At 49.0% G+C, this 13896-nt stretch overlaps 1 protein-coding gene across 5 annotated transcripts in view; it reads left to right on the forward strand.

Annotated features, from left to right (window-relative positions):
- LOC138754069 (fibroblast growth factor receptor 1-like) overlaps positions 1–13896 on the forward strand; it is a 167811-nt gene that overhangs the window by 56535 nt on the left and 97380 nt on the right. For all 5 annotated transcript variants that reach the window (XM_069917822.1, XM_069917825.1, XM_069917824.1 and 2 more), the window contains one exon: positions 10069–10262. In XM_069917822.1, coding sequence (XP_069773923.1) covers positions 10172–10262 — 91 coding nt within the window. In that variant the 5' untranslated portion in view covers positions 10069–10171. The remainder of the gene's footprint in view (positions 1–10068; positions 10263–13896) is intronic.

Below are 13896 nucleotides of genomic sequence, written 5' to 3' on the forward strand. Positions count from 1 at the left end.
ACTGAGTGACCAAAGATCAGGAGTGTGGGACTGATGTGAAGACAAAACTTGAGGAGCAGCCCCACAGCTCTTGCTGTGGGGTTCATTCAAGAGCCTGATGGCTGTGGGTGGGGGAAACTGTATTTAAGCCTGTTGGTGAGTGCTTTCGCTCTCCTCAGCCTTCTCCCCTGTGGCAGGAAGGGGAGTTTGTCGGCAACTTTTCCTTGACAGTAGGAGATGTAGATATAATCCACGGAGGGGAGACAAGCTTGCATGATCCTTTGAGCAGCACTCACCGCCTGCAGCTTCTCCCGATTTCGAGTAGAGCAGCTCCCATCCCACACGGTGATGCATCCACACAGTCTGCTCTTGATTGGTACTGCAGGACAGAAACAGGCTCCTTCGGCCCTTCTAGTCTGTGCTGAATATTTTTGCCTAGTCCCAATGACATGCACCCAGTCCATAGTCAAGTTTATTAACAAACAAATACAATCCGACGAAACAGTGTTCTCCAGTCCTCGGTGCAAAACATGCAGACACACAGCTAGACATAACACACATACAGAGAAGCCTTGCCGCTTCATTCTTCTCAGGAAGTGCAGTCATTGTTGTACCTTCCTGACAAGTGAGGAGGTTGTGTGTCCACAATAGGTCACTAGTTAAATGGATTCCTAGGAACTTGCTTCTCTCCATCTGCACATATGACCGAAATTTTAAATTTTTTTTAAAGAAAAATATAAATTTTGCAGGTTTATGTTGTATTTGACAAACTTTAACAGGGATGCAGGGCATGTAAGACTCAAAATGTGCGTACTCACCTTGTTAGTCAGTGTCCCGGAGTCCGTAGGCTGGCCGCATGCACGAGTCTTTGGTTGGCGCATGTGCGGTGGGTTTGCATATTGGAGTTTGGTTGGTGCGTGCGCTAGAGTTAAGGGCGCAAATTCAATATCGAACCCACTGCACATGCGCCAACCGAAGACTTGCGCACAGGAACCACGATGGCTGTGTCCAGCTCCAGGACACCGACTAACAAGGTAAGTGTGGACCAGAATACGGCAAGATTCACCAAGGTTGATTGACAAATTAAGGAAGCTTTAAGTTGTTATCGTCAAATCTACGATGAGAAAAAATTTGATTTTAAAACATTTGCTCTAAGGCATCGGTTCTCCACACGCACGGGCAAATCCCAATTCGTGTCCATTTTGAGATGCGACTGATCCTTCGGCCCCAATTACAGTCGTAAGTCGGGGAGTTCCTGTATTCTGTCTTCTTGTGGTCTGTCGTTGGAGGAGTATTGAGCTGCAGAGTGGTGGGGGTTGGTAGGGGGACCTTGAGTGAGATTGTGGAGGAGATGTTATCCCCCCCTTGGCTCTTTGACACAGCTTGGGTGGGGAACTGAGGAGCCACACTCCAGGTACCTCGGGCAAGGTGCCAAGCTATGGACTCCCAGGGCCTTGAATTGATCGGTCGAGGAAGACTGGGTCAATGGTGGGGGACCCAAGAATGACAAATCTTCCCTTTAGCGAAGGCATTGATCAGGTCAAAGGTCAGAGGCTTTATCCCAAAGCTGACTTGGCTAACACGAGGGGGCATCGTTTTAAGGGAGTAAGCATGGGGGGGGGGGGGGAGGAGGAGTGGAGAATGTAAGAGGAAAGTTTCTCACACTGAGAGACGTGGGTGCATGGAAAATGCTGCTGGCAATGGTGGCGGAGGCAGGTGCAATGGGATCTTTTAAGATATAATTAGATAAATACAAGGAACTGAGAAAAATGGTTTTGCAGGAGGGTCCATCACCTTGTGTATTGGATGCCATTTGTCCTCTGTGGTTAGTAAGGAATTATTTAAGGGGATATGTGAGTCGGCACAGCGAGCTGAGGGGCCCGTTCTGCGCTGTAAATTTCTCTGATCAATGTCAAGAGGGCCTGGCCCTGTTGTTTTCAGACCCTGGAGTGCAGGCTGCTACTTTTACAATTTGCTTGGCTTGGCTTCGCGGACGAAGATTTATGGAGGGGGTAAAAGTCCACGTCAGCTGCAGGCTCGTTTGTGGCTGACAAGTCCGATGCGGGACAGGCAGACACGGTTGCAGCGGCTGCAGGGGAAAATTGGTTGGTTGGGGTTGGGTGTTGGGTTTTTCCTCCTTTGCCTTTTGTCAGTGAGGTGGGCTCTGCGGTCTTCTTCAAAGGAGGTTGCTGCCCGCCAAACTGTGAGGCGCCAAGATGCACGGTTTGAGGCGATATCAGCCCACTGGCGGTGGTCAATGTGGCAGGCACCAAGAGATTTCTTTAGGCAGTCCTTGTACCTTTTCTTTGGTGCACCTCTGTCACGGTGGCCAGTGGAGAGCTCGCCATATAACACGATCTTGGGAGGGCGATGGTCCTCCATTCTGGAGACGTGACCCATCCAGTGCAGCTGGATCTTCAGCAGCGTGGACTCGATGCTGTCGACCTCTGCCATCTCGAGTACTTCGACGTTAGGGATGAAAGCGCTCCAATGGATGTTGAGGATGGAGCGGAGACAGCGCTGGTGGAAGCGTTCTAGGAGCCGTAGGTGGTGCCGGTAGAGGACCCATGATTCGGAGCCGAACAGGAGTGTGGGTATGACAACGGCTCTGTATACGCTTATCTTTGTGAGGTTTTTCAGTTGGTTGTTTTTCCAGACTCTTTTGTGTAGTCTTCCAAAGGCGCTATTTGCCTTGGCGAGTCTGTTGTCTATCTCATTGTCGATCCTTGCATCTGATGAAATGGTGCAGCCGAGATAGGTAAACTGGTTGACCGTTTTGAGTTTTGTGTGCCCGATGGAGATGTGGGGGGGCTGGTAGTCATGGTGGGGAGCTGGCTGATGGAGGACCTCAGTTTTCTTCAGGCTGACTTCCAGGCCAAACATTTTGGCTGTTTCCGCAAAACAGTACGTCAAGCGCTGAAGAGCTGGCTCTGAATGGGCAACTAAAGCGGCATCGTCTGCAAAGAGTAGTTCACGGACAAGTTTCTCTTGTGTCTTGGTGTGAGCTTGCAGGCGCCTCAGATTGAAGAGACTGCCATCCGTGCGGTACCGGATGTAAACAGCGTCTTCATTGTTGGGGTGTTTCATGGCTTGGTTCTGCATCATGCTGAAGAAGATTGAAAAGAGGGTTGGTGCGAGAACACAGCCTTGCTTCACGCCATTGTTAATGGAGAAGGGTTCAGAGAGCTCATTGCTGTATCTGACCCGACCTTGTTGGTTTTCGTGCAGTTGGATAATCATGTTGAGGAACTTTAGGGGACATCCGATGCGCTCTAGTATTTGCCAAAGCCCTTTCCTGCTCACGGTGTCGAAGGCTTTGGTGAGGTCAACAAAGGTGATGTAGAGTCCTTTGTTTTGTTCTCTGCACTTTTCTTGGAGCTGTCTGAGGGCAAAGACCATGTCAGTAGTTCCTCTGTTTGCGCGAAAGCCGCACTGTGATTCTGGGAGAATATTCTCGGCGACACTAGGTATTATTCTATTTAGTAGAATCCTAGCGAAGATTTTGCCTGCAATGGAGAGCAACGTGATTCCCCTGTAGTTTGAGCAGTCTGATTTCTCGCCTTTGTTTTTGTACAGGGTGATGATGGTGGCATCACGAAGATCCTGAGGCAGTTTTCCTTGGTCCCAACAAAGCTTGAAAAACTCATGCAGTTTGGCATGCAGAGTTTTGCCGCCAGCCTTCCAGACCTCTGGGGGGATTCCATCCATACCTGCTGCTTTGCCACTTTTCAGTTGTTCGATTGCCTTATATGTCTCATCCAGGGTGAGGACCTCATCCAGCTCTAGCCTTAGGGGCTGTTGAGGATGCTGGAGCAGGGCGGAATCTTGGACTGAGCGGTTGGCACTGAAAAGAGATTGGAAGTGTTCTGACCATCGGTTGAGGATGGAGATCTTGTCGCTGAGGAGGACTTTGCCGTCTGAGCTGCGCAGCGGGCTTTGGACTTGGGGTGAGGGGCCGTACACAGCCTTTAGAGCCTCGTAGAAACCCCTGAAGTCGCCAATGTCCGCGCTGAGCTGTGTTCGTTTGGCGAGGCTAGTCCACCACTCATTTTGGATCTCCCGGAGTTTGCGCTGAAGATGGCTGCACGCGCGACGGAAGGCTTGTTTCTTCTCTGGACAGGACGGCTTTGTAAGGTGAGCCTGGTGGGCAGCTCGCTTCTTTGCCAGCAGCTCCTGGATTTCCTGGCTGTTTTCATCAAACCAGTCCTTGTTTTTCCTGGAGGAGAAGCCCAGTACCTCTTCAGTGGATTGCAGTATGGTAGTCTTCAACTGATCCCAGAGGGTTTCAGGGGACGGGTCCGTGAGGCGGGTTGCATCGTCGAGCTTTGCTTTGAGGTTTGCCTGGAAGATTCCTCTCGCTTCGTCTGACTGCAGGTTTCTAACATTGAACCTCTTTCTGGGGGCTTTACTGTTCCTGGGCTTTGGCTTGAAGTGAAGGTTGAGCTTGCAGCGAACCAGCCGGTGGTCAGTGTGGCATTCCGCGCTAGGCATGACCCTGGTGTGGAGCACATCTCGTTTGTCACTTTCTCGCACCAGGATGTAGTCCAGGAGGTGCCAGTGTTTGGATCGGGGATGCATCCAGGTGGTCTTAAGGCTGTCCCTCTGCTGAAAAAGGGTGTTTGTAATGACAAGCCGCTGTTCTGCGCAGAGCTCCAACAGGAGGCGCCCATTGTCGTTGCACTTGCCGACGCCATGCTTGCCCAGGATTCCTGGCCAGGTTTCTGAGTCTTCACCGACACGAGCGTTGAAGTCGCCCAGGATGACAACCTTGTCATCAACTTTTACAACTTTTACAATAACCTATACTTTTACAATAACCTATACTTAACAGCCTAAACAGGCGGAGGCTGGGCTCAAAGGCACCTTCCACTCCTGAGCTGATTTTTCTGCCGGTGTGGGGTGGGGGGTGCAGGTTCATTCTCGCCCACTGTCTGTGCAGCTCCTCTTGGCACGCTATGATTACAGACCTTCCCTGACTCGGGAATGAGTTGCAGTCTCTGCTTGGCTGGGGCTCCTGGACCCGACGTCGGCATTGCCAACCTCTCTGTCTCCCAGAGCAGCCTGCAACAGAAATGGATTAAAGTGGGGGGGGGGGGGGGGAGAAAGAAGAAGGGCTTGGCTGCAGATCAGCCCCATCCCTCCCTCCCTCTGGGCTCCTGACATTGAAGCAACTAGTGCTGGATGTTCCAATTACCGGGGTTGTCTCTGGATTCTCCATGGCTGGACGGAGCTGGTCCTGGTGGGGACTATGGAAATAGCCTTTAAGATTGAAGATTATTGTAATATTGCATGAAATTTCCTCTTAATATTTTTATTGAGTTTTAGCAGTAAATGATACATAGCAAATATCCAACAAAGTAACCATATTGGTACATATAACTACAAATAACTCCGTTACCAAAAGGCAGAGAAAAAATATATGCTAATAATCTGACACCACCCTTATGAAGCTGTTGGTTGAACATGCTCCACCACGGTTATAAAAAAAAAGGAAACTGCCAAATCATTAAACCCATAAACTTACAAAGTTAAAATTCAGTAGCAGAACCTTTATGGTAATTTTTTCTAAAGTCAGACACGCCATCACATCAGACAGCCACTGGGTATGTGTAGGAGGAACCACATCTTTCCCTCTCGTCGTTAAAGCTCATCTAGCAATGAGAAACAAAGGGAACTACATGGGATTGTGAGCCAGACAACTTCAAGTCAAAAGGCTTACTTATGCGTGAAATTTCCTTTAGTATGGCAGATTTGCCAATTGCAGAAATTGCCCGGCCCCCCTTTCAGGGAGAGGAAGAGGAGCAAATGAGAGCCCCTCCAGAGTCACTGAGTGTTTGTGGATTCGCCTCCAGTGCTCCCACAGCCTTCAGTCCAAACCATCGGCCATCCGAGCTCTAGATCCAACACGATCGGGAAGCCTTCAAGCGCCCTCGGCACCCCCGAGCATCCCGGCTTTGATGCCTGGTACCCCTTCATCCAATCTCCAGCAGTCCGCAGCCTCGACTGCAGTCGCCAGCAGGCTGCTTGGAGTTCTCACCTCGAGTTGCCAACAGCCCACTGCCTATGTGTTCTTGAACCTCAGAGCGCCTTGCTGATCTTCCATTGTGGTCATCATCCTGTGGGTTGTCTCCTCTGCTTCTTCTCAAACAGGGTGGGGGGTATCCCCATTTGCTGAACGAACACACACACATACACACACTCTTAGCATCACGTAGAAAGTTGGAGAAGCATTACATTAACTTTTATTGAATTTACCATGTTTAATCGCAACATGACGCTGATCCATTGCGTCAGTTCAACTGACCTAAAAATGTTTTGTCGCTGATTTTCGTTTGTACTCAGCATCTGATGCCTCTCATGTCAGTGTCCAACAATAGTCGGCCAGCATTGATGGATTCCAGTTGCCCTAATACCGCTTTTCCATGGTCGCAATGTCCTGGTGAAACTTTTCACCGTGTTGGGCACTGGCTGCACCAAGATCAGCAGGAGTCCAAGTGCGAATGTAGAAAATGAATTTTCAATGACATGTCACACTTCATGGTTTTATCTGCTTGAAGTAGACTTAAAATATGACAGGAATTCACAAAAAATAAGTTATATCTTTAATAAAATAGTATGAGATAGGAAAATATTAAAGTCATTTTCACGATCAGCAGCCCAAAATCTATAAGATACATCCAAAAGTGTTCAGGAAGTAAAATCTTTGTTGTCTGGTGTAATCAGAACAGACGATGTGGACTTAGGGGCCTGTACTGAGCTGGAATGTTCTAATTAAGTGTGCCACTGGTGAGTAATTGCTCTGTACCCCTGTTACGTTCCCATGAGTGGCTGCTTTGTATCACTATGAACCGTTTACGTTCATAAAATTAACATGTATCAATCAACTTTGGGGCACCATGATTAGCGTAGTGGTGTGTGTAACACTATTACAGCATCTGCAACTGGGGTCCAAATCTGGAGCTGTGTGTAAGGAGTTTGTACGATTTCCTCCGGGGTGCTCCAGTTTCCTCTCACCCTCTGAAAAACCTATGGGGGTGGGGGGGGGGTTGTGGGTTAATTGGTGCATTTGGGTGGTGCGGTTCGTGGGACGGAAGGGCCTATTGCGGTGCTGTAGGTCTAAAATTAAATTGCGAAGCTTTAAACCTTCCTGCACCATTGTCTACAATTCAACTCAAAGTGTTGGCAAACCACTTGGCATAGCTGCAGAGCCACTGACTCCCAGTGCTGGAAACCCGGGTTCCATCCTGACCTTGGGCGGTGTTTGGGTGGAGTCTGCACGCTCTCCCTGTGACCGTGCGGTTTCCCTCGAGTGTTCCTGCTCCTTCCCCACTGTATCCTGGTTGCGAAGGGTGAATTGACCGCAGTAAAATGTTCCTGTGCAGCAGAGTAGTGTAATGTGGTAGAGTTGGCAGGAGTACGGGGAGAATAACTTTGGTCCTCCAATTTGGTTGCTGCACCCAGTTCTGGGTTCTGACTTTGAACTTGGGGGCAAAGCAACTGAGTGGAAAGAATAAGTTTGAAAGTCACTGTTTTAATCGTCCCTAATTTATTCTTTATGTACACGGTTTCATAACTCCAAAGGAAATGGGCCAATGACAAATTTTCTCAAGCAAAAATATTTCAGTAACAATTGGGTCTAGAGCAATGATGCTCAACCTTACCTTCCCACCTTAAGCAATCCCATACTAATCACAGAGCATTTAAGGCATAGGGATTGTTTAAGGTGGAATGTGTTTAGGGGGCAGTTTGAAATCCACTGCTATTGATGTTCTTGATTGTGGGAGGGTTTTGCCTGTGATGTCCTGGGCTTCGTCCACTACCTTTTGCAAAGCATTATGGTCAGGGGTAATAATGTCCCCACACCAGGCCCTGATGCAGCCAGTCTGCACTTTCCACCACACCTCTGTAGAAATTTGCCAGGGTTTCTGTCCGGTGTCATACCAAACCTCCGCAAACTCCTGAGGAAGTAGAGACACTGACGGGCTTTCTTCACAGGAAAGATCCTCAGTGACTCCTAGGAACTTAAATTTGCTCACCTTCTCTACCTCCAATCTCCCAATAATCACTGGATTGTCCACCTCTGGTTTTCCCTTCCTGAAGTCAACAGTCAGCTCCTCGGTTTTGGTGCTATTGAGAGTGAAGTGGTTGTCGGTGCACCATTCAGCCAGGTTTTCAATCTCCCTCCAGTACCCTGACCCATCGTCGCTTTTTGGACGATGGGGTGGTGGTGGGGGGGGGTCATCAGTGAATTTAAAGTTGGTGTTGTCTTACTGAACCACACACAGTCATAGTGCTTAGTGGATAGAGCAAAGGGGCGAAGAACACAGCCCTGTGGGGCTCCAATACTGATGGAGATTGTGGAGCAGACAATCCTCACTGATTATCTGCATGCGATGTGGGACAAGTGAGCAAACGTTTGGCTGAAGCGCTTTAGAGAGTCCCTGAAGTGAGCAGGGAGTGTGGGAGAGCTCTAGAGGTAGGTGAGTAGTCAGCGCCACCAATGAGGACAGACCCTAGGTGGAAGTGCAAAGGGAGGGGAGGGGCATGTTGTGGAGCCCTAGGAACTCATGGATTTTGGCAGAGGAGTGAACAAAATATGAGCATTGAGTCAAGCTATGATCCAGGCACAAGGTTTTGGATGGGCTTCAGTCTCTGCAGAGTGGAAAACCGGAGCATTGCCAAAAAAATGATGGATTTCTCAAGTCTTGTGTTAGTAACATGGATGGATGACAAGTGCACATTTCTGGCATCTGTCGCATCACTGGCGGTGTTTGAGGATGTCACAGTGCACTCGATTATGTGACATTAACAGTTTGCACGTCCCCATCTCTCTCTGACGCTGTGATAAAATGGTGTTTGCATGATGCCAGTTGAAGCCACCTATCGATACAAATGGAAGATGTTTCCCTTCCTCTCTCTCTCTCCTCCCATCTCTACCCCTGTCATTCTCTCCCCCACTGTGCCCTCTCTCCTCTCTCCACCCTCTCCCCCTCCTCTCTGCCCTCTCCCCATTCTCACACCTCCTCTGCCCTCTCCCCATTCTCACACCTCCTCTGCCCTCCCCATCCCTCTCACCCTCCCCCACTCTACCTCTTCACCATCTCTCTCTCCCATATTTTTCCTCCCTCTCCACCCCATCTCTCTCCCCCAACTCCTCTCGTCTCTCTCCCATGTCCTGAATCTTATTCCCTCACTCTATCTCTCACTTCCATCTGATCTCTCTATTTCCATTCTCCCCATATCATGTCCACACCATCATCGTTTGCCTCTCTGTCCCTTGTCCACAATCTGCCAGTCCTCTGCCTTTGTCCATCATGTTTCTCCTCTCACTGGTTCACCAAACCCTGTCCTCCCATTAATTACACAAATTTTTCCTTTCTACGCTTCTGAAATTGATGTAAGATTCTGGCCCAAAACCTCAACTGTTGTGTTTTCTCCCTTTGATGCTACTTGACCCACTGAGGTCTTCCAGCTCAATGTGTTCAGTCTAGGGAGGTGGGGTTGGCTCTGAGTTCCATCAGCACGTTGTGATCATGCTTGGAAGCAGGAGTTCATCAGCACGTTGGGTTGTCTCAGGAGATAGGATTAGCTCTGAGTTCTGCCAGCACGCTGGGTTGTCTCAGGAGGTAGGATTGGCTCTAGAGTTCTGCCAGCATGCTGGGTTGTCTCAGGAGGTAGGATTGGCTCTGAGTTCTGCCAGCACATTGTGATCAATCTTGGGAGTTAGGATTGGCTCCGAGTTCCCTCGGTACATCGTGATCAGTCTTAGAGGGCAGCATTGGCTCTGAGTCCCTCCAGCACGCTGAGTTAAGTCTCAGGAGGAAGGATTGGCTCTGAGTCCTTCCAGCACACTGGGTTAAGTCTTGGGAGGAAGGATTAGCTCTGAGTCCCTCCAGCATGCTGGGTTAAGTCTCAGGAGGAAGGATTGGCTCTGAGTCTATCCAGAACACTGGGTTAAGTCTCAGGAGGAAGGATTAGCTCTGAGTCCCTCCAGTACACTGGGTTTTCTCAGGAGGAAGGATTGGCTCTGAGTCCATCCAGCACACTGAGGTTGAACACTTTGCTGAGTTTTTGTCTCTTCCTCCACAGCTGCAGAATCCCACCAACCAGCATCTGGCAGCTGAGCATGCCCAAGAGGCAGGAGGCCAGATGTTCATAGATCAAGCTGAGGGAGAGCTGAAGCAATAGTGGAATGATCGGCTGCATTCACTTGGTGTGCTGGGCTGTGCTTGGCCTGGTCTCGCTGTCCGTTGCACGGCCTGCGCTGACTTTACCAGGGCAAGGTAAGAACTCTCCCTTCCTCCATTTGGGGAATGCTTTGACTACCTGTGGACTATGCAGCATGTTTCCCCATATCCGAAAAACTTGGGATGGGACGGTTTTTGGACATTGTGTTTTATTTTTGGTCAGCGGAACAATGGATTTAAGCTGCTCTGTAACATCAGCAGAATTCTTGTATCATGGTTAAATGACTGGCTTTTTGAGCATGAAATAGTATTTAATATGTACCAAAAAACAACTTGATATCTGCTTTCAAAATAAGATAAATGCAGTATCAAACACTAAAAATTCTCATTGATGACTTTGCCAAATATTTCCTCCGGTGTACAGTACACGAGACTTCCGTTGTTATCAAACTGCCACCAACAGAGCGTCAGAGCCCCACGTGGAGCAAGTCGGATGATAAACTTCTTTCAACTTGTGACATCATGTCGGTGCCGCAAAAAGGTTTGGTGAATGGACCGTTTGGGTTAACGGAACTTCGGAGAAGGAGGGGAAACGTACTCCAATGGCATTTTATCTGATGCGGCCTCTCCCTCAGCATCAGCTCATTTAGCTCCAAGGTGGAGAGTAATGCCAAAACCCGCATCTCCTTAGGGTCTAGTGCAGCGCGCTGAAGTGCCGGAAGCTCTCAGCAGGTCACGCAGGGAGGGAAAGAGGCATTTCGTTCCTGATGAAGGCCCAAGGCCCTAAACGTTGACTTGCCTTTTGCTTCCGATGAACGCTGCGTGACTTGCTGAGCTCCTCCCGGGGACAGAGAACGTCTGTGCCCACCGAGGCACGGCAGAGTTGGATTCCCATATCAGGCAGATGTCAAGCTCTCACACAACCTCACTTGAAACAACATAAAGCAGTACAGCACAGGAAAAGGACCTCCGGCCCAAAATGTATGCACAGAACATGAGCCCACCATTCCCTGCATATTTACACATCTGTCTAGAAGCTTTTTAAACACCACTATGATGTGTGCTTAAGAACATAAGAACTAGGAGCAGGAGTCGGCCATCCAGCCTGTCGAGCCTGCTCCACCATTCAATGAGATCATGGCTGATCTGATGATAGGGTCATCTCCACCTACCTTTTCCCTATATCCCTTATTTCCCCAACTATATAAAAATCTACCCAACATTGTCTTAAATATATTTACTGAGGTCACCTCCACTGCTTCAATGGGCAATGAATTCCACAGATCCACCAGAAAGCAGTTCCTCCTCATCTCCGTCCTAAATCTACTCCCCTAAATCTCGAGGCTATGTCCCCGGTTCTAGTCTCCCCCACCAATGGAAACAACTTACCTGCCACCACTACCCCTGGACTCGGATATCCCGCTGCTCCTCGTGGAATTGTTCTATGCGCAGATTGCCCTGTGCGTTTCATGAGCTTTTATGGGAATGACCCCAGGTTGTGAGGGGCGCTATAGAAATGTAGCCCCTTCTGAATCATAATGGGCTTCGTTCACTTCTGACAGCCTTTCCAAGTTGGGACTGAGTTTTATTCATCCTGCCTGCTTGCAACAGCGGGCTGGCGTTTGGGTTAACCATTCATGGGGTGCAGTCCTCTGCCGATGGTGTGCGTGGCAAGTTTTCCCTGCACGGTTGGTGGAATAGCGGTTAATGCAAGGCCTTCGAAACACCAGCAATTGGACCAGACCGGGATTGGAAGCCCGCGCCATCTGAGAGGAGTTTGTACATTCTCCCTGTATTGCGTGGGTTTTCTCTGGGCGTCTGGTTTCCTCCCACTATTCAAAACATACCGGGGAGTGTAAATTGGGCACCACGGGCTTGTGGGCGAATTGGCCTGTTATCGCACTGTATGTCTAAATTTTAAAAAAAATTAAATTTAATATCATAATGGTTTGGCTGGTCTTTTGGTAATGAAATTGTTGACCGTCACTTCAACTTCCCCTACCTCCCACCCGACACTTTGGAAAGAACTTTGTACCTAGATGGATAGGGATTGAGATCAGCATCGGCTGATGCAAAACCTCGCACTACCTGTTCTGGATTCCACATCGGTTCTGGATAGGAAGGCCAAGAATGCGGAGATACAATACTAATATGATAGTTGGCGTAGTGGTTAGCGCAACACTTACAGAGCCAGTGACCCGGAATCAAAGGTGGCACTGTTTGAGAGGAGTTTGTATGTTCTCTCCGTGTCTGTGTCGGTTTCCTCTTCGTGTTCCGGTTTCCTCCCTCCCTTCAAATCCAATGGAGATTTTGGGGAATTTGGGCAGCATGGGGCCGGAAGGGCCTGTTACCAAGCTGTATGTTTAAAAGTTAAAAAGCATATCCCTGCTTGAACTGTGAATGGAGGCTCCAAAATGGAAGGACATTCTTGACTTCAGTGTTAGAAATTCTTGTGGAGACGCAGGTCCCTGGGCGACCCCGCGCAGATCTGGGTTGATATTCCCTACCTCTCCGAACACCAGACACACTCCTGACTACCACTCATAGGAGCTGGATAAACGCAGGGTCTTTTTGTTTTATTTGCCTTTCCTGTAAATATTATTCTTTTGTCATGTCTAATTTTGTGAAATTGGGCGCCTGCAGAGACTGGAGCTTTTGAAGGAATAAGACGGCTTGCAGAGACATAAATAAGTGGGCCTGTGGTATGGGCTACCTGACGAATAGGGACTGTGATGTGTCTGAAGGGTGCAGTTGACAAGCAGGGCGCTGCCACTCCTGTGGGCTGGGTTGCATTTGTTCTGTGGTCTGGTGGTTGGGATGATGTGGCACCTCAGCCTGGCTCAATCATCCTCAGGAACGAAACACGAGGGTTGGATTGAGGTGCATTCATTGTGCTCTGGCCTGGGGCGACCGGGTGAGTGGTGTGGGGACGAGGTTGGTCATTGGCTCATTTCCTTTGGAGTTATGAAACAGTATACATAATGAGTCAATTAGGGATGATTAAAACAGAGGCTTTCAAACTTTTTCTTTCTGCCCACAAACCACCTTGAGGATTCCCTTACTAATCACAGAGTATGTGAGTATGTGAGTTTAGGGGGCAGCTTGAAAACCTCTGATTTCGGTCATTTATAAAAATCCCAAAGAGCAGGGGTCCCAGATCAGATCCCTGCGAAACTCCACTAGTCACTGACTAGTTTGTATTTTGAGTACAAACCACCCCCCCCCCCCCAAGGCTGACCTTGAGGGAGAGTTATATCGTGTGGATGGGAGGACCAAGATGGTGGGGACACACAAGTGAAGCATTAGTCTAAGGTCAAGACGATATTCCCAGGTCCTTTGACCGGGTGCTTTTTCCATCTTGTATGACTCTATGACCATTATTGAGCTGTATTATCATCTGTTAATTTTCTTGCCCCACACACAAAGGCTGATCTCCTTGATGTGGCCCTGCGACATAGTGTGATAAGGTCGAGGTATCCCACAGCATCAAGCCCAACTGCGGCCAGTCAGAGTCTAGGGCTCGTCCCTCTTCCCGTAGGCAGTTCGGTCGTGTCCAGAATGGAGCGGACCTGTTAAAGATGCAGCTCAAAAGAGAATATTCATGTACATTATCATCCAACTGTACATGTTACAACCAGATCGCATTTCTCCAGACCATGGCGCATGCACACGTTGGGGCAGAAGGAGGGGTTAGTGGTAAACTGAGCCAAGTGCCTTGACCTGGAGAAAG

This window comes from Narcine bancroftii, chromosome 2 (genome assembly GCF_036971445.1).
Source record: "Narcine bancroftii isolate sNarBan1 chromosome 2, sNarBan1.hap1, whole genome shotgun sequence".
NCBI classification, from domain to species: domain Eukaryota; kingdom Metazoa; phylum Chordata; class Chondrichthyes; order Torpediniformes; family Narcinidae; genus Narcine; species Narcine bancroftii.